A 25,692-nucleotide genomic window follows, 5' to 3' on the forward strand; every position below is an offset into this window, starting at 1 on the left:
GCTCACGGAGGTGTCAAAAGGCCCAACAGACCTGGTCGCCCACGCTGCACATCGGGTTTTGTAGACCGCAACATTTTGCGAATAGCAAGACACAATCCACGACTCACGGCGAGCGACATTATGCGGGAAATATCGTGTGGAAATTCAGTTTCTGTGTCCGTACGTACTGTAAGAAATCGCCTGATGGATGGTGGACTTCATGCTCGTCATCCTGTAAAGAAACCACTGATTTCCAAGATAAATCGAAGCTGCGAAAATACAATATTTCACTCTTCATAAACATAATGAATGTTATATTTCTTCATATCTTAGTTATTGAATATTTTACAATAACAATTTAGAATGCAAACAGTTACGGTCTACGTCTTTTTTTTTAAATTTTGAGTTGTGACCATGTCTGCTGTTCCAATTCATGTAACATTTCCGGAAGTCGATAAAAATCGATTATGTAATCAATAGGCAATATAAATATATTGTATTAAATATGGAAATATTATAATGTCATACATAATTAGTACATAACAATTATTAATTTAAGAAGATTTGTGATACTAAATATAACAAGAAAAAATTTGTTGTAGTAAAATCGATTCGAACAATTCATAATTAATCGCTAAATTTGATACGTCTTAGCCCCATCACTAATTACGTCAATACTCAAGTGTCAAAAGTTCATTCTTAGAGATTTTAGACTATAGTATACGTTTATGAATAAGGGGGTAAATATTTATTACATACATTTTGAAAATACCAGTTTCATTGAAGGGAAAAAGATTATTCGTCTCGTTAAGCTTTATCATTCGTCTGTCAGAAAATGTCATTTATGTTAATCGATTTGTGATTATGAGCGTGGTTTTCGAGGGAGCAGGGAGCGAGCGAGCGAGATATAAAATTATATGAGTGTGAGTGAGACAGTTGAATCGTAGCGTTGCGGAGGGGCATCGGTGACTTTGATTTGAATTGGTTTGGATTTCTCATCACTAAATCTCGACTGTGACGTCACAGGTGCTGGTAAAAAGTCGGCACGCTTCGTTTCAATACATATCTGTGGGTCGACACCCACTAGTCGTCGTAGTAGTCGACACTATTTAATCTACATTGTATCCCGTTATAAACTCCTTATCCGCTTCAACATCGTCTTGCAACGACTGATAAAGTGATGTGACTCTCGTGCGCAGCGGTAAGTGGTTATGCTCATTGATCGTCCGGACTATTCGCCCGTCCACTGTGGTCACGGACATCCGGCAGCCGGCGCGTCTGTACTTGACGCAACGCCAGTACGTCTTCGAGCCTTTGACCGCGTGCTGGCAGTATCGTTCCTCGCCTACTATCATCACGGGACGCCGGCGACCACAGTCGGTGATGAAGACTGGTGCTAAAAAAGTAAAACAGGCTGATAAAATAATAATAAATAGAATACAAAAATAAAGAATTGAAAAATACTTGAAGCCAGAACAATAAATTGGCAATATATATTAAAACATTTTTACTATTATCATGTAATGGGAGTAGGTCGGAGTAAAATTTGGTGTAAGCATTCGTAAAAACCAGTAGGTATGAGTTTCCTCATCACTTGAAGCTCTGGCGGTACCATCAACTGGAAATCAGTTGCTCAGGGATGCCTTCGGCGAAAAGGTGAACACGGCGAGGTTAGGATTTCGGTTATTTCGAATGGCATTACATTTTTTGGTCTTACACTTTATTTATTTCATTGATGATTAAACGAATACAAACACATACATTAGTCATATTGGATTCCATAAGGAAACTAATAAAACCACAAGGAAACTTTGGTCAAAATGAAATATATATATTTTTTTCTTTATAGTTTCGATGATCTCCGCTTAGACAATGTTTATTTTTTTGGATTTTCAGTTAATTTTAAACACGCAGTATATTTTCGATCTGACTCTTATTAAATTGTATTAAAAAGATTTTAATAGACAGAAGAAACTTAGAAGTTTTCGTGAGTACCTACAATATGTCTATTAGCTTTGGTATACCGCTGAGAAATATACTTAACAAACGCTTTATCATATTATTATTATAGATATAAACACACAACACATAACACACAACACACAAACAAACACACAACAAATATTTAAGAACATATTTTATTTGTTTGATGAAAACATATTTATTTGTTCTTGAGTCATGGGTGTTTTCTATGTCATGTAAGTATTTATTTATCTATACAAGTATTGTATATCGTCGCCTAGTACCCGTAGTACAAGCTTTGCATACTTTGGGGCTAGGTTGATCTGAGTAAGATGTCCCCTAATATTTATTTATTATCACAAAAATACAAAAAAAAGATAGACGACACTCTAGCCGTATAATGTCTAACTGTCCCTATAAAGAGTAAATACTTACTACTAATTTCGATGATTTCCGTTGATCGCCACAACCACGTTATCAACGGTAACAAGGGATGCTCTCCAACCCTGATTGCTCCACTTTGCATATCAACACGTAGGTAAACTTATGTCTTTAGTGTTAAGCAAAATGTTCATTAATGATTGCGATGGCTTCCATTGATCGCAAGAACCACGTTATCGACGGTATAGAGAGATGCTCTGCACCCCTGGTTCCTCCACTTCGCACAACGCCATGTAGACTTCGTCCCCGCGCTGTGCAAATTGTACCGAAACTCTCCGTTCACTACCAACACTGGCTTGCCTTGCCGGGACGTTGATATGACGACTTCTGAAAATATAACACTTTAATTTATATTACCGGATTTATTCCCTCAACCTCGACGAGCTATACATGAGGTGTTCCAATAAAGAAAAATATCATGCCAGGCCTCCAATGTTCAATAAAGTGTTGAAATATTAAAGTAGGTTATAACTGCTAATGGTGTTTATTTCGATTTAATTTTAAAATATATGAAAGTAAACATTTTTAGTTAAAGATTTATTAACAAACTCTAATAAAAAAAAATCTCGAACTTTAAAATTACTTATCCTAAATGTCTACCAATGGTCAGTTAACAGTGACACCGTAATTATTCTAGTACACAACAAAGAAGCCTTGTTCACGCTTGCCGTATTTTCCATACTTCGGTAACAAGCACTGGTAACTCAAGGATGGTTATGTTCGTCTTTTATATTGATGATTTCGTCGTTGAAGGTCCTAATGGAAGCGCGGCAGCCCACACCCCATCTGGTACACACGTAGAAGCCGCGCTCACCCTTGCTGTTGCTGTGCTGGTTGTACCGGTATTTGCCGAGGAGTACGACTGGCTTACCATACTTGGACATCGAGAACATGGGAACTGAAATAGTTAAAAGGTCTTTCTCAAAAACCACATCCAAGGTCGTCCGTCTAAAATTAACCCTCAACCAGCAAGTAGCTATTTCCGAGCCTCGACAGTAATGTACTACTAACCTACACAAGGTCGCGACCCTCAGTCACAAGGAAACGAAAAAATAGAATAAGAAGACTTTTCAATGACTTATAAAACGTTTATAATACATTTTGTCTAAGTATATCTCTGTTTATACAAATATTCATCCAACAGACTTCCTATGCGAATGAAAGTTTTTCATTTGAATGACGCAGTCGTCAAAAGTGATGACATAAGCCCGGCAGCCCTTAGAACACTGCGAGCACACCCAGCGCGCCTTCTGGCCCTTGCTTCTACAGTACTTGTTGTACCGGTACTCTCCGATTTGCAACACTGGCTTGCCGTATCTCGATGTTGTGAATGTGGCTTCTGGAAACATATGCTTATGGACAATCTTTCACAAATCGACTATATGAAACCTATGTTTGATACAATATAACACATACTCACACACTTCAATAACAACGTGAGGTTCTCGTTTGATGAAATAAAAACTTAGATTTCCACTCTCGAGTATTTTGCGATATCCTGTTTGCTCTCAAAAATTTCTTACAGTAATGAGTATAGACGCGTATCACCCAAAGAAATCAACTTGTATGTGTATGCCATCTCCTATCCACATGGAAACAATAAGCATAACAGGAGGCAAAAAAAAAAATATTTCAATTCAAAATAATTTAATACCAAGTAAAGCAATACCTATAGCAATTTTTTAAATACATATTTCTTTAAAATTTAAGTCAGTAAAAGGACCTTTTCTATGGTGACCCAACGATTAAGAATGATAGTTTGTAATGTAAGCTATTCTTTCCAGACAACCTTAGGGTAGCAGAATATAAACAACAGTCAGTTTTTATAACTGGTAATGCACGAATTAATTAGAGGAATAGGAAAATTACACATAGGTACATTAAGCAGACAGTATGGCAGGGAGACCCGCTATGTCCTAAGTTATTCATTGCAGTCTTGGAAAGCTGAAAATTCACGGCACTTTCTTGTCCCACTATTTAAGGTTCGCAGATGATATAAGTATTTCTGCTCTCTGAAAACCTTCACTTAACTTGCAGTGCAAAGCCGTTGGTTTAGAGATTAATAGAGACAAAAAGAAAGTTAAGACTAACAGAGAAAGAGAAGATATTTGGCTTGAATCAACGCTATTAGAGTATGTCGACAGCTACATATACCTGGGTCACCAAATCTCGTTTACAGACACCACAGAAAAGTAAATTGACCGAATAATATAAAATACTTGGAAAAAATACTGGGGTATGAAAGAAATATTAAAAAGCACAATAAAAACGAGTCTAAAAACGAAAGCTATGAATAATTGTTTATTACTATGTCTCACTTACGCTTGTCAGACCCGGTCCTTAACTAAAAAATCCATGCATAAAATCAGAACATGCCAAAGAAACATGGAAAGAAGCTACACATGGCTAAGAGATAAAGTGAGGCGATGTGATTCGAAAATAAGGCAACAAACGAAAGCTAGAGACGTTATTGAACAAATTCTACAACTCAAATGGCGATGGGACCTTCCAAGAAACATAGACGATAGATGGTCAAAAAAGGTTACAAACTGGCATCCCATGGGATGCAAACGTATTCGAGGACCACCTAAGAAACGCTGGAGCGACGAACTTGCAAAAGTTGCAGGAAAAACGTGGTGCAGACTAGCTGCAGATAGCACAGGATGGAAAACCATGGAGAAGGCTTTCACCGCTACAGGCGATCCTTACATTAAAATTTACTAAATATAAAATTAAATAAATACGTATTACGTGACAGAAAGAATTTAGAAAACATTAATTTTACTTAAATATATATAATGCATGTTCTTAATCCAAATAACTAAAAATTGACTTAATAATCTAGTATTTGACATTTGTAATAGTAATGTAAGGAATGGAATAAAGCTCTTTTTATTTTATTTTAGTAGTTGGTCTCAAATAATATTTTAACCCATGATAGAAATGGGATTGATAAGCATTTAAAATAATCCTCAAACTGGCGATTTTCTCGTTAACTGAATATTTTGTAATAGTTGTCATCTTTAAAAAAATATGTTAATGTGTCCTCAGCGCATTTTGAGCGTAACCCTTGCTGCCACAATGTGGCTGCCCTTACTCCTTGCTAACTTTTCACCCTGATTTATTTCAATTTATAACGTCTTCACCAACGGAAGATTATCGTGGTTCTGAAGCTGGTATTTCCTATGGTGCAGCAGTATTTTTATCTGCTTGCTTTGAATTGTCATTGGCGCAGGCTAGTTTTTTCTTTTCCGCCATTGCTCTCTTTTTTGCGTGTTTCAATAAAGCACCACTAAATAGTTTTTTATTCTTCTCATAAGTCCATCTGGAATCTGCTTTAAGCAATACTTTATAAAAGAGCTTTACTACATTTTCTAAAGTTTTAAAGGCAAACTTTTTTTTGAATTCTGCCGTTCTAGATAATCCGGTCCAAGACATTTTTGTCATTAAATGCCGGGTCATAATTTGCTCCGCCATTTTTTTTCCAAGAATTTCTCCTCTCCCTTGACCATCAGTCCCAACAAAAGAACTGAAATGCTTTACCTGAAAAAATATGACGCACATACGTAAGTACATACCTACAAGTTTTTAAATACAAAACATATTTTTGTTAAAATAATTATGAGTAATAAATCTATGTACATGAACGTATGTACATATTCTATCTTTCCTACATAATTTGCAATCCGAGTGCATATAACAGTATAGAGGGCAAATAATACGTACCATGCGCGTAAAGTAATATTTTTGGCTTAATTCTCGATCCAAATCTTGTAAACTTGTGATGTCATTCAATGGAAAGGGAGACTTGTCCAAAACATCTTCATCGGGTACACTTCCTGACAGCTCTCCCAAGTTTTTTTCTGGCATTATTTTAAAATCTTTGATTATGTTATTTAACACGGTCGTCATTATTACGGTGTTTACATTAAGCTGCTGCTGCAAAGCTGCTATACTTATATTGATATTGTTTACGTCTGCCTGCGGAGGGTTCAATTTTTTCGGCCTTCCAACTTTGGCTTGAGCTGTAAATAAAAATTGTGTATTGGTTTGAATAATGTGGGCCATTAATCATTACTTGAGGTGAAATAAAAATGATGAAAAAAATTAAAACACAAATTTTGACATCTGGTCTGTTTTATTTCGAACGATAGGATGTACAACAATCAGGTACTTATAATAATACGAGACCAAAAAACATACTTTGGCAAAAGTATAACTTTATTTGATGACAAAAATGAAAACTTCCCATTGTAGTTTTTGTTACCTGTTAAATTAGAGTATTAGAGTTTGCCTCTTGTAACTACAAGAGGCAAAGTTGTTGTTTAACCCCCCGTGCTAATTAATAACCGAGTGGACGAATGATCTCAAAATATAATTAAAAGGAGCATTATTTTGATCGAATATAAAATGCATACTCAAGTAGCATATGCTAGTCAGAGTCCATAAATGAAAATTGTACGCCTTATGGCTCCTCTACATGATGGCCCGGCCCTGGCCAGTCCAAGGGACGCATTTATGCGTTAGAGGGAGCAAGTGATATTGCTACCTCATTCCACTGAAAAGTCGCGTCCCTTAGACTGGCGTACGATGGGCCATCGTGTAGAGGAGCCCTTATGGCACAACATAGTGATACGATGATGATGTATATGTCACCTGTACTGATGTATATATGTATACCTATGTTGGACAAATAAATGCTTTTGACTAGTTTTCGTTACTAAACATTGTAATACATAGAAATTATAGCGAATTGAAGTTTTTGTATATCTCAATAAATAAAATAAAATAATAAATAAAATCATATATTGCAAACAACATTGATCCCTATATGACATTTATGAAAAAAATAGCCATATTGATGCCATGTTTTATGTCATTTATATGGGTGGATTTACGAGATCGTTAAGTCTTGTCATGAGGCATTTCACGCTCGCCAATTTGTTGTTATGAACAGACTTATAACCCGACTTATAAATGATTGTGTTGATGACAGAACTCGATGATGACATCGTCGACGGTGTAAACGATGGCCTTACACCCGTTACCGGTCTTGACGCACCGCCAGCGCGCGCGCGGGCCTTTCCCGCCCGACCACTTGTTGTACCGGTACGGCCCGATCAGGATCACCGGGTTACCGTACCGGGACTTGGTGAAAATCGGTGTATCTGGCAATACATATTTATAATTACCAAAATATTTATACATACTTAGACTTATAATCAAGACTGCATCGACCGTCCAGTGGCGCCCTCATCGGGGGAATTGTATTTTCTACTAAACTAATAAATTTCTGTATAAATTAGTATTTAAAAAAAAAAAAGCGGCCAAGTGCGAGTCGGACTCGCTCATGAAAGGTTCCGGACCATTTATGATGTATTAAAAAAAATTGAAAAAAAAAAAAATAGAAACCGCAATATAATTTTTGAAGACCTATTCATATATACCCCACAAGTATGGGTTTAATGAAAAAAAAAATTGAGTTTCAGTTCTAAGTATGGGGAACCTCCAAAATTTTTGTGTGAAAATCTTAATGCGGTTCACAGAATCCATCTACTCACCAAGTTTCAACAGTATAGTTCTTATAGTTTCGGAAAAAAGTGACTGTGACATAAACGGACAGACAGACGGACAAGACGAATCCATAAGGGTTCCGTTTTTAGGGTTCCGTAGCCAAATGGCATAAAACGGAACCCTTATAGTTTCGCCATGTCCGTCTGTCTGTCTGTCTGTCTGTCTGTCTGTCTGTCTGTCTGTCCGAGGCTTTGCTCCGTGGTCGTTAGTGCTAGAAAGCTGAAATTTGGCATGGATATATAAATCAATAAAGCCAAAAAAGTCGTACAATAAAATCTAAGAATTTAATTTTTTTTAGGGTACCTCCCCTACACGTAAAGTGGGGGTGAATTTTTTTTTTTCGCTTCAACCCTAGAGTGTGGGGTATCGTTGGAAAGGTCTTTCAAAACTAATAGGGGTTTTCAAGAAACATTTTTTGATATAGTGAATATATTCGGAGATAATCGCTCCGAAAGAAAAAAAAAATGTGTCCCCCCCCCTCTAACTTTAGAACCATAGGTCCAAAAAATATGAAAAAAATCGTGGAAGTAGAGCTTAAGAAAGACATTAAATGAAAACTATAGCGGACATGATCAGTTTAGCTGTTTTTGAGTTATCGCAAAAAGTTTTCCCTTCATAGTAAAAAGACTTACTTTAATTAGGTACTGATTATGCAAATTTGCCTATTTGTTTAACTCGGGTGAAAGGTACCGTTTCATCCCTTGATTAACAATTTACTATACTTTAAGCTCCAGTTTAGCTTATTGTGACGGAAGAGTAACTACGGAACCCTACACTGAGCGTGGCCCGACATGCTCTTGGCCGGTTATTTAACATTTGGCTACGGAACCCTAAAAAGTGGCAACTATTTGCTGTTTAGTTCAGTAATAATATATACTAATCTATGGTTTAGTTGCAGTCTTAAAGACAAACCCCTTTATTTATAAACGTGTACTAAAGTTACAATGCCGCTTGTCCCTTTCCATCATACCCTTTACATCATCATACGTCGGAAAGGGACAAACGATGATCAGCGGCATCGTTACTTTAGTACACGTTTTTGAATAAGCGGGAAAGTGGATAATCTCACTGCCACTTACAGTAAATGTCGCTAGGCGCTTTGCGATTTGTAGATTGAGTTAATTTGAAGTTTTAAGGCGTAGTTTTTAGAAAGATGACGGGTTTTATTTGATGAGGTAGTGTTAAGGTTGTTATTATTGGTTTGAGTTGTGATTTTAAGTTAGTAATACGAAATGGGACCGCAGTAGGTGTTAATAGCAAAACTTGACGGACGCTGCTGCCCGTACGGTGTTCCCTTAGTCGGCTTTTACGACACGCACGGGACGAGATGGGGTGGTTCCATTATATAACGCCGGCACCACATGGCGGACTTTCCTAATTTAGTAGACTACTTAGGTATGAATATAAACTTTTAAAGGACAATTCTAATTGAGGCAATTTTTTTATTGAAGTCGCAGAACCTTTAAAAACATTAAATTATAGTATAACGTGGTAATATAATTAAATATAAGCCAACAAATGTCAGTTTACTACATTTAAGTATTAGTATTAAGTATTATGCATCAGTCATTTGCTACTTACATAGAGAATTTTATTATTTCCAAAAACCTGAAATAATATAAAATAACAATTCACAAAATACCTACGTACAAACTTAACATTATTTTGGACTACATTTGAATAAGGATACCTCTTAACACTTATTTATTAGTCATTTACTACTTGGAATTATTTCCAAAAACCTGAAACAACATCACAAAATATGTACAAACTTAACATTAGTTTGGACTACATTTAAGGAAGGATAACTCTTCACACTTATTTATTAGTAATTTACTACTTACATAGAGAATTATTTCCAAAAACCTGAAATAACATAACATCACAAATCACAAAATATGTACAAACTTAACATTATTTTGGGCTACATTTAGGTAAGGATACCTCTTAACACTTACTTATTAGTCATTTACTACTTACATACAGAATTATTTCCAAAAACCTGAAATAACATAACATCACACTTCACAAAATATGTACAAAATTATTATTTTGGACTAATGGTTATGTTGATGGCGGACTTCGATGATAGCTTCCCCGATAGTGTAAATTCTGGCTTTACAGCCGGTAGACACCTTGACACACTGCCATCTCTTGCGAGCTCCCTTACTGCCAACCCACCGGTTGAACCGGTAGGGCCCGAGCAGGATCACAGGATTACCATATCGGGACGTTGTGAAAGTTAGTGGTCCTGATGATAAAAATTGAACTGATAATTTAATAAACAGATAGATGCCTTACTCTAGCTCAGGTGGGCCCAAGCCGATTAGGAGCATTTTGGATATAATTTTCGGTTGTTAAAATTCCTGGCTAGTTTGTTCTCACGATTGTAAAAGTTCACTTGAAAGAAATACAACTCTAAGATACTACAAATAAGTCTCGGTATATTCTTATTAAATATTAACAGCTAAGGCATGCAAGCGGTGCAAGATCAAGGTGTGCATGCGGGTTGCTGATTTGTAAGTGGTAAGATGTAAGGGCGGATACAAGCGAACTGCAACTCGACTGCAATTTGTATGGAAATTGTGAAGTCGGTGTTGCGGTGTACAAATATAATATTCATACAATGATCACAAAGTCGATACTTACAAGCATTTGTATAAAACATAAATATTTAATACATTATTTTTTTACATTAAAATTGAGTATAATATAATGAGTAACAGCAAAACAAATAGGGTCGTAAAGTGCTCACACATTTAAATATCTTAATTCAACACGCATAACAATTTTACGCGGTATTATTAAGGGGCACCCCACGAAAGTTTTTTTCAGCGTCGGCGTCTAGTTAGCGGTGTGGAAAATGGCGTTGCTGCGCAGTTGCGTCAACGTTGCGTCCGTAGATATAACGTTGCGTTGAGCAGCAACCATAGAGTTGACTAGACGCCGACGCTTTAAAGACGCTAGTGTGGGATGGCACTTAAGTGTGTTATGGACGGGAGTCTTTGCAACTTTGCACCCTAACCGGTGATTGGCAGTTCTGAAGTCTAAACCCATTTAAGTATGTTTGTAAACGGTTGCTACGTTTATAGTGCCAAAAACGAGTATGGAATAAGTAATCTGCAATGACTCTTTAAAATTCAGTGATTATGGTCATAAGTAAAGCCACAATGTCGTTTTCAATAGTTACAACTGTGGCCTTGCAGCCACTGGTACTAAGTTTGACGCAACGCCATCGCACTCGGCTCCCTTTGCTGCCAGTCCATTTGTTGTACCGGTGTGGCCCAATCAACATAAACGATTTGCCGTATCGAGATGTTCCAAACGCTACCTGCTGATCTGAGAACAATCAATCATTTTATATTGACCTTTTATTTTAACAAAGACCCACTACGTCTAAATGTAGTTATTTTAATACGTAGTAACACAGCGCATCATTGCTTCGTTGCAACTATATTTCTGGCGAATCGTAAGTTCGAGGAAATTCTACTAGCAGACAGTCGCTCCAGTCACAGTTTGTAAAAATGTAGCTTAGTTTTCAACATAGTTTATTTTTGGGTTGAATATTTAATTTATCTTATAACTATAACTTAGCATACACTCACACAAATTAGTCGCACACACAGCTTAATCATCAACTACAAAGGAGTCTTGTTCAAACCATGTGATCACGAATGAGCGCGAATAGCAAATAACCCTTGAAAAGAAATGAAAACATTAAAATCACTAACAAAAAGTAGTGTGGCTGCGACACGTCTGCTGCTGCTGTCTGTGGTCAGCTTGCAACTTGTACCTTAATGATTATGTTCATAAAAAGAGCTACAATGATATTTTCACAAGTGATAGCGGCAGCCTTGCAGCCCTTGTTGCTAGACTTGACACATAGCCATCGAGTGTTCCGGGCCGTATATTATACCGGTGACCCCCCACTAGCATTACTGGTTTACCGTGACGAGATAAAGTAAATACTGGATCTGAAAACCACACAATTCAAATGATGAGTAAAATGGTGAACTTATTAATTTACCTAATGTTCTTCTAGTTAACTTTTATAAATAACTAGCTCATTTAATAGCTCATGGTCGAATTCGAATAATACTTAAAAGACGTGATAGCGATACGATACCGATCTGTCAGTGTCAAAAGTGAAATCTCTTCAACCAGTACCCCTAGTGTAAATAAATTCGATTTCCAAACGTGACGTACGCGTTTGCGTTTAGTCTCATTTTGTATTGAATTTCGAAAGAGCGCGCCAAGCGGGACGTTTTGGAAACTCAAAATCCTATACAAAATGACACTTAACGCAAACGCGTTCGTCACGTTATGATGTCGATCAAAGTTACACTAGGGGTACAGAACAGTCACTTTTTACACTGACAGTTCGGTATCGTATCGCTGTCACATTTTTTAAGCATTGTTCGAATGGATTATATGAAGGCATAAAACTAAAACAGGAATTTGTCACGAACACTTACTTTTACTGATACAACGTTACAAGTCGAGCAGTACGTTGGTTGATACAATTCCTCGCCAGTCTGCCTGCTCCCAACAACACAATCACAGCTTTCGCTTCGCTTTTTAGGGTTCAGTAGCCAAATGGCAAAAAACGGAACCCTTATATTTATTTATTCATTAATGATAGTTTCATTACATTAATAGAGCATTAACGTAATATAAGAAAAACATAACTAAATAAAACTAAAAACATTTGAACATAAAATCTATGTAATTCATTTTCATGTTTCCTGCTTACTATGCTCAGTGGTTATGCTCGTCACGAACCGATACAACGATATTTTTAGACGTAAAGACAATGGCCTTACAACCAACCGGGCGTGAAGACTTCTTAACACACCTCCACTTCACGAAAGGACCTCTGGTGCCGACCCATTGGTTGTACCGGTGTCTCCCTAGCAGCATTACTGGTCTCCCGCGCTTTGATGTAGTAAATTCTGGCCCATCTGGTGACAATGAAAAAAGCTTTAAAAACTTCCTAAAGCGTAAAAATTTTATCCACTAACAGACATTGATTTAAAAAAAAACCCATGAGCCGTGCCAAAAATGCCGGGACAACGCGAACAGACATTGATTTAGGAAAGCAAATGTAAACCGTACCTACATGGTGGGTCCAAATCCATTTTTTAAACCACCTAATAGAATAACCAAACTATATTAGAAACTCACCATCTTCCTATTTTCGTTTTGACATTTTACGACTAATTTTTAACCCCCAACGCAAAAAGAGAGGGGTGTTAAAAGTTTAACGTGTCTGTCTGTGTATCTGTGTATTTGTCTGTGGTATCGTAGCTCCTAAACGAATGTGCAGCGATCTGAAGTGCGGCGACCCGAACGGGCAGACACGTGAGGGCAGACGACATTGACGGTTGTGTCGATTCTGCGAATTTTTCGGAGTAAATTCTTTTGTTGCAATCCGCGACTACACCTGTTTTTCTCACTTAGGGCCACTTGCACCATTCACTAAACCGGGGTTAACCTATTAAACCTGGAGTTACCATCGTTACCAGTACAATTTGACACTGAGTTAGAGGTTTAACCGCTTAACCTCGGGTTAGTGGGATGGTGCAAGTGGCCCTTAGCGGTCCCCCGACGCGACTACGCTTGGAAAATAAAAATATTTGAACTTACATAATATATGTGACGATAATAATTATAATATAATTAAAATATTACTTGTTCGCTTTAGAGTATATTTATTGTGTCGAAGGTTTTTTAAATTTTAATTTTTACTTTTTTACGAAATAGGTTTAAGTTCGATTAATTCAGGTTCCGCTTCCGCCCAGTGTTGTTAAAGGAAAAAGACTGGTAAATAAGTAGGTAATTATCAAAAATAATAGTTCATACAAAAGTTTAAAAAACTCTCATTGGTTCGTATCAATAAACGAGCCGGGATCAGAGAGTTCCAGTGTGCAAGCCCCGCGTAAGATGCGATCGCTTGAGTAGGTAAAAAATTAAAACGAGTTAGTTAATTGATTAGCTGTGAAAAAAGAAAGTATTGCTGACATCTTTGGGCAGGAGCACCTGGATACCAGCATGGTCCCTTCGACACAGTCCAAAGGCGCGCTGTACGAATAGTCGAAGATCCCAAACTTACAAGTGGTATTGAAACTTTAAGTCTAAGGAGGGACTTTGCCTCCTTGTGTGTATTCAACCGCTTGTACAATGGGCTGTGCTCCGAGGAATTGTTTGACATGATGCCCCCGGCTACTTTCTATCACCGCACCACTTGCCGTCGGCAGGGTGTTAAAATACTGGTTGATCTGATAACTATGAATAAATTGCAAATGGAGAAAAAAAAAAAAATTTTACTTTGTAAGGCATGTATTTATAATGGCTGTTCACAAGTGATTTAAAATTGATCTATGATCTTTACCAAGATTAAAAGAATAAGTAAATGTTCTTTACGTAGCACGATAAATGAAAAGCCAATTCGGAAAAAGATTGACAATGTAAAAAAAGTTAGCAACACCCATGTCTTATCGCTATAAAATGTAAAGAATGGTACGTTTACATCAAACTTTTGTTTAATTATATGTTTTTCGTTCGGCTTATAAATTAGTGATTATGTTCATGACGGAAAGTCTTAATGACATTTTCATATGTGATGACGACCGCCTTGCAGTTATTATGGCTAGTCTTGACACACACCCAACGGCCGCGAGGACCTTTGCTGCCTGACCATCTGTTGTATCGGTAACCCCCCACCAGCAATACAGGCTTCCCAAAACGTGATGTAGTAAATACTGGTTGATCTGATAACAATAAATGCATTGCAAATGAAAAATAAAAACATTTTACCTTTTAAAACATGCATCCTTAATGGCTGTTCACTTAGTGATTAGAAATTGATATATATCAAAATTAATTGATCTATCAATCAAGATAACAAGTAAGTAAATGTTGTTTACAGTACATATGGTGCTACTTTATAGCACTAGTGCGAAAATTAGCATATTACGTTACTGTGTCGAACATTTAAAGGGCCATATGTACTGTAAAACGTTGTACGATACATGTACGAATAGGTAATTCGCAACTCGTGTCGATTTAAAACACTCTCTTCGGTCGTGTTTTAATTTATCGCCATTCGTTTCGAATTTCCTATTTTTCGCACTTGTATCGTAATGTACTATTATAGCACCACAAGTGAAAGGCCAATTCAATAAAATATTGACAATGTAAAAAATGTTAACAACACCTATGGCTGCAAAAATGTAAAGAATGGAAAAAACGTTTAGGCACTCCAATTACCTACTTTTGTTTAACAGGGATGATGACACATTTTCAATTTTATAACTGAATCTGGCAACATAGATAGCAAATGAGCAATTTATCACAATAATTTGGGTATTAAAATAATATATAGAAACCATAAAAATACAAGAACAGGAGGTTTCAAAATTTTAGTTTATTTTGTAACTTCCATAAAGGAAATAATATTTACATAAACATTACACTTTATTAATAAGTAAATAGATTGTATATCAACTATACTTAATATTTCACCGACAAATTCGCAATTTTTTAGGTTTCCACACTTCAAGATAGCTGTTCAGTGACCGTGGCGTCAAGATCACTTGTTTTGTTAGCAGCATAGAGAAATGGATAGGAACGTCTTACCGCTATAAAAATGTAAAGGACGGTATGTGTACTAACTTGTTTTAATTATAATTTCATAAAAAAAAAACTGTTTTCCTTTCAGCCTATTAATCAATGATTATGTTCATGATGGTAAGCCACAATTTCATTTTGACAGGTGATGACAACCGCCCTGCAGTTCTTGTAGCTATACTTGACACACGGCCAGCGAACGCGGGGACTTTTGCATTTCGAAGATCTGTTGTACCGGTGACCTCCCAATAACATTACAGGCTTCCCGAATCGGGATGTAGTAAATATTGGCTGATCTGAAACAGTATATTTCAAGTTAATTTAAAAAAATTAACAACGCATTTTTATGGCCGATCGTTGGCAGGCTAGAAATTGATTCATATCTAGAATATCTAGATACGTTTTCTTTGACCTGTACCAATAAATTTATTTTTAAAAAATCAGAAGAAATAATCCACTTTGTATATATAGGCATTTTTGATTGGACATTAGAATATTGTGAAAAAAAAACTTGGTACAAGTGTGACAAAAATCGCAGTTGTTATCACTGGTAATAACTTAGTGATGAGTGTGAATAATCCATTTATTCTGTTTCCTTTCAGCTTATTAATTATGATTATGATCATAACGGAAAGCCACAATGCCATTATTATAGGTTTTGACGACTGCTCTGCAGCTGGTGCTGCTAGACTTGACACACTGCCATCGCGCGGAGGGTCCTTTGCTGCCACTCCACTTATTATACCGGTGACCCCCTACCAGCATTACCGGTCTTCCGCGACGGGATGTAGTGAAAAATGGCAGATCTAATAACAATAATTAAAAATATCAGTAGAATTAAAATCCCGTCATATACATATGACGCATTGAAATAAAGTTTTGTTTGATACCTGGCTATATTCACTAATGATCTTTGGCCCTGTTGTCATTGTCACCTTCAGATACAGGTAAGACTAGGGTTAATCATGGTGGTTCTGTAATAAGAAAATCAAATTTTTCTTTCATATCTTTATTTATAACTTTTTTTTGTCCTGTTGGTAGGTAGATTTAATTTAATGGTTATGTTCATGACGGAAAGCCACAATGACATCATCGCAGGTTATAGCCACAGCTTTGCGTGAATTGCTAGATGATTTGACACAGTACCAGCGCGCACGCGGACCTTTGCTGCCAGCCCATTTATTATACCGGTAACCCTCCACCAGCAATACCGGCTTACCGCGTCTGGATGAAGTAAATACTGGCTGATCTGGTAAAATAAATAGCAAAATTCGCTTTAGATTGACATTAAGAAATTATGGAGGGTAAAGGTAAGGAGAACAATCTCTTATGGGAGAACTGTTGCTAAAGTGTCCAGCTGGCTGAGCTGGCAGCTGTAAATAATAGTTCGAAATGTCTCCGGTGGTGCTAGGGTAACACAAGGACATTATATAAGCTTAGACGTTAATGACGGAGTGAAGTGCGCTGTCAGTCATTTTAATTTTATATCAAAGTCAATACTCGTAACTTGTTCGCGATGTATCGTGGCGACACCTATTTAGGGTTCTTTGATGGACACTTTTCATACATGTAGATTGTTCTCCTTACCTCTACCCTCCATACATGAAATGTAAATGACGCTTATTGATGTAGATTTATTTAATAAACAATGGTTAAATATATTGAAATATACTTTATAGATAACCGTTCTGCTCTCGCGTAATTATGCATCTAAATTTGCTTGTCATATTTTGTTTCGTTCCCTGCAATAAAATCCCGAAACATGTAGAGCATAATTCTTGAAAATTCATGATAGTATTATTTTATTCCTCTAACGACCGCGCGGGTTTGTTTTGTACCTGCAACAAAATTGTATCGCCATTCAACTTGATAATGCGGCGACTGTGAAGTGTAGCTTTGCGTTAGGTCTCGAGAGGGACTAAGCTAGTCTTAAGCTATTGTGTGTATTGTTGTTTTGTTTTTATTTTATTTACATGATTTTATTATTTAATTATATCTAAACATAGTTAAATATTAGAGGTAGGTGTAATCGTTTTCACATGCTACTAATAAATATTTCTATTAAAAGTTTGTATTGTATTTTACTTTTTTAAACCTGGTTAGCTCTCTCTGCTGTTTCAATGCACGCAGAGCCAGCGCGCGCGGGGGCCGCTGCTTCAGACCCATTTGGATCTAATGGTTATGTTCGTAGCGAAAAGCCAGGAAAATATCATTGTGGGTAAGGACAGTAGCTTTACAGCTCACTCTGCTATTTCTACGCACGCAGAGCCAGCGCGCGCGGGGGCCGCTGCTCCTAACCCATTTGTTGTACCGGTACCGCCCCACGAGCATCACCGGTCGCCCGTACCGAGAGATTGTAAATACTGGTACATCTGTTGACAATCATTATTTACACTTGAAAAAGTAAAGATGGTAATTTTTTTTACAGAAACTACCCGTAAAACGGTAAATTACCTATATTTATACTAGTAAATATTTACCGCTTGCATTCCCTAACTGAATTGATAATTATTATCGTTATATCGTAATAATTATAATTATATCGTTGGCATAATTAATGTTCTTAAACCTATATTAATATTATTTAGGGTACATGGACACTGCAGCGGGCTTGTCGATAGTATGTACATATTTCGATAAAAAAAAAACTCTTTAAAAAATATTTAACTTGTTTAACCATATAAATTATAGGAAACTCAATGGTTGTGTTCATGCCGGAAAGCAAATACGTTTTCCTCGAGAGTGATAACGGTAGCCTTGCAGGCCTTACTCCTGTTCTTCACGCACAGCCAGCGCAGGCGTGCGCCTCTGCTCGCGGCTGCCTTAAAGTACCGGTAGCATCCCAGTATCATCACCGGGTTTCCGGACCGTGACACGGTGAACATGGGCAGACCTGAAGAACAGAGAGGGACAGTATGCAAATGAAAAAAAATGAGAAGCAATATTTACTGATTGAATTCCCTTAATTTTATTTAGTATGAGATATACCGGTAATTGTTATAGTATTATATTACGGGTAATAAACCACCACCGTGCAAACATACCTACAATACTGATAAATTAACGGTGATTTATAGGTTGGTTTTTTACACAATTTTTTCCGGTTGCATTCCTTGTTGTTTAAAATAAGAATTAAAGATGGTTTTGTTGAAATTTTTGTAATAAACATATTTCTTGTAATAGTTTCTACAAGTATTATACATAATTTAATTTGCATTTAACAACAAATTTTCTTAAATCATGAGCTTCAATGATTATGTCCGTTCTTGGCATTCGCAATTTTATTATCCCGCATCATCACAGTTGCTCTGCCCAGTAATGGCGAAAAAGCCAACGCAACGCACACGCGGCGTTTTGCGATGCGCCCAGCGGTTAAACCGGTAGTCGCCGAGTAACATCACTGGTCTGCCTCGCTGCGACGTCGAGACAATGATTATGTTCGTTATTGGCTTTCACAATTTTACCATCCCGCGTCGTCACAGTCGCTCTACATCCGTAATGGCGGCAAAGCCAACGCACACGCGGCTCTTTGCTGTGCGCACAGCGGTTGAACCGGTAGTCGCAGAGTAACATCACTGGTCTGCCTCGCTGCGACGTCGCATACTTTGGCTCGGGCAGATCTGATTCAGGACTGTGTTATACGTTGGTCAGGATTTTTCTGTATTATAGTTTTCTCATGTACAAATTCCTAAGTACCTACATATAAAAGTTACAATTGTATGATATCTAAATAATAATTGTAATGGTCGCATTTTTAATAAGAATCCCATTGTTTTAGAAAAGTAGGTACACAATTTTAGAACAAAAATTTGCCATAAATAATAATAATAAATAATAAATAATAATAAATAATAATAGCAGTGACGAGCGCGGGCCGTCGCCCTCGCCACCACCACCACCAGCGCGACGAGGAAGGCGACCGCTGCCGGCACGCTTGGGGCCTGCGGGACATCCTGCCCCGCCCAAGGCTCCCGCTGCCGGTGGTGCAGTGCGCCGCATGAAATGGACTCCATCTATAAACGAGAACGTCATGCGAGCGTACTATGGGGCTACAGAGGGGGGAACAAAACTATCCGCGTATCGTTCAAGAATACTGCCTCTGTTTCAGGCTCTTGAACCCACCATCATCGTGTCGGAGCAGCGATTATCGGATCAGGTGCGCGTCATTCAACGGCTAAAGCGGTTGGATGACGCGACACTTGATCGGCTTCGCCAGGAGGCTCTCTCTGCTCGCACGGCCTCCACCTCGGTGCGGAATCTGCCTGCCACGTCGCCGGATCCGGTGCCCGCACCCGACCTGGCACCGGGGGCACCGCCGGCTGATTTCAGTACCGACGAGGGGGACGTTGCGAGTCAGAGCGTGAGTATACCTGTTAATGAGCAACTGAGGAGGACTTTGGAAGAGGCGATTACGCAGTATCGCGCCACAACCAATTCTAGGCCACGATTACCACGTTTGCCTATGAATAGACGCAATCTAGCGCTAGTGGGAGCCCTAAACGCTTTACTAGAGCCATACATACGGACTAGTAAAGATTTAGATGATACGCACTCGATCATGTACTGCGGAGCCATCGCGGCGTGCCGTGTTGCTCGAGTCAAGTTTCCGGACGCTGAACGTGCACCTAGGACCGTCGGAGGTGTCCCTGCATGGCAAGCGCGGATCGAGCGTCGTATCAGCTCGTTTAGGACTCTCATTGCAAAGCTGATCTGCTTCAGGGAGGGCAACAATCGCCCTCGAGTAATGCGCTTTGTGAACCAGGCGTTCGCGGGGACGAATATCAGGCCCCGCGAATACATGGCCAATGTCACGGAGCGCATCGACTTTCTAAAGCAGAAAGTCTATGCATGGGCAAACCGTATTCGCCGCTACAGAGAGCGTGTGGATCGATTCCAGCAGAATCGTCTTTTTCAGAGTGACCAAAGGAAGGTGTACCGGAAGTGGGAGGAAACCAACCCTCGTGCGTCCGACACGCAGCCGCCGGATGCTACTGCCATGACTGACTTCTGGCGTAGCATCTGGTCGGTGCCTGTCGGACACACCGAGGGGAGTTGGATGAGTGTTGTCGAGCGTGAGTGCGAGTCCATCGAACCTATGGGGGCAGTCACCATCAGCCCCGATGACGTAAGTTGTGCCATCCGCACGGCCCAGAATTGGAAAAGCCCTGGGCCGGATGGATTGCACAACTTCTGGCTAAAATGGTTTCGATGCTCGCACTCGCGCTTGGCAGCACAATTTCAACAAGCCCTCGAGCTTGGTTCTCTCCCACCTTCCTTAACAACTGGTGTCACCTTCCTGCTCTATAAGTCCGGTAGTACCACGGAAGCGAAGAACTACAGACCCATCACGTGCTTGCCTACACTTTACAAGCTCCTTACATCCATTTTGAGATCAAAAATCAACGCGCATATTGTCGCTAATAACATTTTGGCCACTGCTCAAAATGGATGTAGGGTTGGGTCCCGTGGTACTAAAGAGCTCCTCCTCATAGACATGACTATTTGCCAACAAATCCGACGGAACAGGGGGGCCTTTTCCGCCGCTTGGATTGACTATAAGAAGGCCTATGATTCGGTGCCTCACTCATGGCTGGGGAGGGTCTTAGAGCTGTATAAAGTTAATACAGCTTTGAGAGCCTTTCTAAGCGCGTGTATGAGGCAGTGGACCACAGTCCTTCGTCAACCAGGAGGCGAGGATGACCGCCCTGGCCCGCAGGATTTTATAAGGATTGAGCGAGGAATATTCCAGGGTGATAGTCTGAGTCCTCTGTGGTTCTGCCTAGCTCTGAATCCCCTCAGCACCCTGCTGAAGGATTTGGGACTAGGTTGCCGGCTTCGGAGAGAGGGTGAAGTAATTTCTCACCTTCTTTACATGGATGACCTCAAATTATTTGCACCAAATAGCCAAGATTTGTTGGAGCTACTGAAAACCACCGAAGTCTTCAGTAGTGCCATCAACATGGAGTTTGGTGTCGATAAATGTGCGGTTATGCATGTACAGCGGGGGAAGGTTGTAAATTCAACAAATTTACAACTTTCTGAGACAATGTCTTTCAGATCTATCTCTGAATCAGAAACCTACAAATACCTTGGTATGTCACAGTCGTTGGGTATTGAGGACGAGGGTATTAGACAGTCGGTGAAGGAGCGCTTTTTCAGTCGGCTCACAAAAGTCCTTAACAGTCTTTTGTCAGGAGGCAACAAAGTGCGCGCCTTCAACGCCTGGGTAATGCCCCTACTCACATACTCCTTTGGCATACTAAGGTGGACTCAGACCGAGCTGGACGCCCTGGATCGGAGGGTCCGACTACAGCTCACCACATACCGTATGCTACACCCACGCTCGTCTGTTATGAGATTGTACATCCCACGGAAGTGTGGAGGTCGAGGCTTCCTAAACGCCAAAGATCTCCACAACCGCGAGGTGTGCAATCTCAGGAATTATTTCCTTAACAACGAGTGTGGGATGCATCGTGACGTGGTGGCAGTAGACAGGAACCTTACGCCGCTCTCCTTGGCAAACGAGAACTGGCGCAAACCTGTGGTACTAAGTACTGCGGATCGCAAGGCGGCATGGGAGAGTAAGGTGCTACACGGGCGGTTCTACAAGGCCCTCACGGGACCTGACGTGGACCTGCTCGCGTCGGTGAACTGGTTACGATTCGGGGACCTCTTCGGAGAAACCGAGGGTTTTGTCTGTGCAATTGCGGACGAAGTTATGATGACGAACAACTATCGGAAATATATCCTGAAGGACGGTACGGTCGACATTTGTCGGGCATGCCGCCGTCCCGGAGAGTCACTCAGGCATATCATTTCCGGTTGTTCTCATCTTGCTAACGGCGAGTACTTACACAGACATAATCTCGTAGCCAGAATTATTCACCAGCAGCTTGCTCTTCTATACCGCCTTGTGGACCGCGAAGTACCGTACTACAAGTACTCACCTGCGCCAGTTCTCGAAAATAGTCGTGCCACGCTCTATTGGGATCGATCTATTATCACTGACAGGACTATTGTAGCCAATAAGCCTGACATCGTGATAATAGATCGATCGCAACGCCGGGCCGTGCTCGTCGATATCACCATCCCCCATGATGAGAATCTCGTGAAAGCTGAGAAGGACAAGTCCAGCAAATACCTAGACTTGGCTCATGAGATAACCGCCATGTGGGATGTTGATTCGACGATCATTGTCCCAATAGTCGTTTCAGCGAACGGTCTCATAGCGAAGAGTCTCGACCAACACCTTGAGAGACTCTCGCTAGGTGGTTGGATCAAGGGTCAGATGCAGAAGGCGGTGATTTTGGACACGGCGCGGATAGTGCGGCGGTTCCTCTCTCTGCAGCCCTGACCACCGGCAGCTTGGGCCCTGCCCCGCTGCTGGCGGCACACTAGGTTAAGTTTTTTACAATGTGTTTATATGTGTTTTGTATAGTATTTTTTGATGTATTTTTATATTTTACTTTTATATCCATATTGTAAAAAACATAACCTAAGAAGGAAGAGAAATAAAGAATAATAATTATAACTCTGTCAATAAGAAATTAATAACTCTAATTAATTTAAACCTACGAAAATCTGACATCTTATTTTCATATTTGTAAGCGAATTTGTTAATTAATTGTACTCAATATTAAGTTTTTAAATGTACTACTATATACATATAAAGTTGTCCTTTAGGTAAAACCGCTCCTAACAGAATGCGCAAACGTGGAGTCACGGGACAGGCTTAGCCTAGTGTGACTCACAAAATTTGAGTAAAAGTATTTGACAGCTTTTTATTGAGCATGTGTAGCCGCGCCGCGCGTGGCAACCGCGATCCGGATTCTTCTTAACGCAGAGTCGTAGACTATCCAAACGGCGCGAGGCCCGCGGCTCTAGGTCCACATATTGAGCATTAATTGCGTTTCGTTGCATTATACGAGTATCAGTGGTTATGCTCCCGCCACTTCGCAACACAATATCAGTAGTTATGCTCCCGCCACTTCGCAACCAGTTTCTTGTTCAAAGTGTGAAGCCGCGCGTGGTTCTTTTTAACGCGGATCCATGTCCACATGTTGACTTAAATTTAAATACAGCATCAGTGGTTATGCTCCCGCCACTTCGCAACCAATTCCTTGTTGAGCGTGTGTATCCGCGCGTGGCAACCGCTGTTCTTCTTAATGCAGATCCACACGGCGCGAGGCTCGCGACTGTAGGGCCACATGTTGAAACTGTACTTGCCAAACATGAGTTTTGGCTTTCCGAATCTTGATACCGTGTAGACTAGCTCTGGTTCTGGAAGGAAAATATACTTTAAGAGATACACATCGTTTGAGTTACTTGAGGTAGATAATTTTAAAATTTCACTCCGTATTTCAGTAGGTAATGTTTAGAGTTATTAATAGGAAAATAAAAGTCGATATGATTAAAATATAATAAATCATTAATTTTTTTTATTAATAACTCTTTCTTTATTATTTTATTACAAGTTAAAATGTGGATTAAACCTAATATGTGGATTTAACCTCATTGTATAAAAAACAAACACTAATATTATTGTTATTACATTTAATTAATAATTACCACTTAATTTATTACACCTACACCGATTTAACCAGTTGCCATAACCAGTCGTCCATATTTATAAATCATTAAACACCCGGTCCAAGAACAATTATGACAAATTATCACTGCCTTGCGTTGATGTTTCGCCATTGTCATTATATACTTATCTACAAATATACCGTAATGAAAAGTAAACTTACGAGTATTCATAAAAATGCATTAAACTCTATACAGGTGCATGCATCCAATTAAGGTATGCCGTTAACCATCCGTCTGTGTTTTTCCACTCATCTTTTGCATTTTTTGAAAATGATTTTCCATAGAGCACAAAGGAAGACCCAAAAATATGTTGACAATTTTTTTTTGTTATTTTTCTTACTAAGAAGTCGGTTTGCAAAATGTAATTAAATATTATCGTCAAAATATTCTCGTTTATTTTTGATACACAAACGAAAACTTTTGTTAAAATTATCAGTAATATGTACAGTAAAAAATCTTGGCCCACTTATTTTTGGGTCACCTGGTAAGAAAATGACAAACAGAACTGCTTACATTTTTTGGAACAATTTTGACTTCAAAGGGCACAACTGAGGTCTGAAGTCACAATTAAGGTAGGTACTAGTGCTCGACGCTGCACTAGTCACCGACATGGGTACTTTATTTAATGGAAATATAGGTTAAATTTGAACAACGAAGATTTTTCTGTATTTGAACTTAATCCTTGTCACTTTGACATAAAGTGCCCAATGTCGAGTACTAGTGCAGCGTCAAGAACTAGTACTTCTACCTTATAGTTTACATTCGAAAAGCTAATCAGTGGTTATGCTCCCGCCACACTTTGACAAGTTTATTGTTCTCCGTGATGAGACGCGCGCGGCAGCCCCGGCCCTTCCTCACGCAGAGCCACGAGAGGAGCGGCCCCCGGCTGTACGTCCACTTGTTGAAGCTGTACTTCCCGTATAGGATCTTCGGCTTGCCGAATCGCGATAACGTGAAAACCAGCTCTGGGTCTGGAAGAACATAAAGGATTCCAGTTCAACATTTAAAATAAAATCTCAGTTTCTTAAAGTGGTCGTGTATAACCAAACCCAACTGTTCAGACCAAGATCACAATCATATACCCGTACAACTTGTAGTTAGAGTTTGTCTAACACTGCACACCAACCTCGACGGAACAAATTAAAACCATTACGTCTATGCAGAGTTAACTTGGTTTGTCTCTAGTAAATTATTACCTGCTGAATAAAATACAGTATACTTTATTTTTAATTACGTCGTATCTTTAAAATAAATAGTTCTACATGACAATTATCGGCTTAAAACACTGCGCACACATATTCACAAAAGTCCTCCTAACTTTGTTAACCGCTTCACGACTGTAACTGTCCAATACTCTGGCCACGTTAACTTTGCACATACATTGGAGTAAGAGTCCATATTACATATCCCTATAAGCTCCATACTTAACGTAGCACTTGAAATGAAAAGTTAGCGTGATTCAACCCTATCAATGATGTTAAAGTTTCTTTAATGCGTATGTTCGTTCATAGACTTAAC

General features: G+C 39.1%; 1 protein-coding gene and 3 long non-coding RNA genes across 4 annotated transcripts; 1 reads left to right on the forward strand and 3 right to left on the reverse strand.

Moving 5' to 3' along the window:
* Window positions 1-5,271: 5,271 nt before the first annotated feature.
* Window positions 5,272-8,924, reverse strand: LOC133515869 (uncharacterized). Its single transcript, XR_009799114.1, has 2 exons — window positions 6,109-8,924; window positions 5,272-5,925 (listed from the first exon to the last, which is right to left on the reverse strand). It is a non-coding gene; the product is annotated as an uncharacterized LOC133515869 (long non-coding RNA).
* A 6,439-nt stretch (window positions 8,925-15,363) lies between these two features.
* Window positions 15,364-19,420, reverse strand: LOC133515870 (uncharacterized). Its single transcript, XR_009799115.1, has 2 exons — window positions 17,671-19,420; window positions 15,364-17,423 (listed from the first exon to the last, which is right to left on the reverse strand). It is a non-coding gene; the product is annotated as an uncharacterized LOC133515870 (long non-coding RNA).
* A 2,070-nt stretch (window positions 19,421-21,490) lies between these two features.
* On the forward strand, window positions 21,491-23,095 carry LOC133515871 (uncharacterized). The gene has a single exon (XM_061848446.1). The coding sequence runs from the start codon at window positions 21,545-21,547 to the stop codon at window positions 22,937-22,939; it is 1,395 nt and encodes a 464-aa protein (XP_061704430.1). The 5' UTR covers window positions 21,491-21,544; the 3' UTR covers window positions 22,940-23,095.
* Window positions 23,096-23,995: 900 nt separating this feature from the next.
* LOC133515873 (uncharacterized) lies at window positions 23,996-25,663 on the reverse strand. The gene is made up of 2 exons (XR_009799116.1): window positions 25,257-25,663; window positions 23,996-25,145 (listed from the first exon to the last, which is right to left on the reverse strand). It is a non-coding gene; the product is annotated as an uncharacterized LOC133515873 (long non-coding RNA).
* Window positions 25,664-25,692: the final 29 nt, after the last annotated feature.

The sequence above is a fragment of the Cydia pomonella genome, chromosome 3, assembly GCF_033807575.1.
Source record: "Cydia pomonella isolate Wapato2018A chromosome 3, ilCydPomo1, whole genome shotgun sequence".
NCBI lineage: Eukaryota > Metazoa > Arthropoda > Insecta > Lepidoptera > Tortricidae > Cydia > Cydia pomonella.

Excerpts from the sequence above, each read along its gene's own strand:
- LOC133515871 (XM_061848446.1), top strand. The coding sequence starts at position 21,545 with ATGGAGTTTGGTGTCGATAAATGTGCGGTTATGCATGTACAGCGGGGG.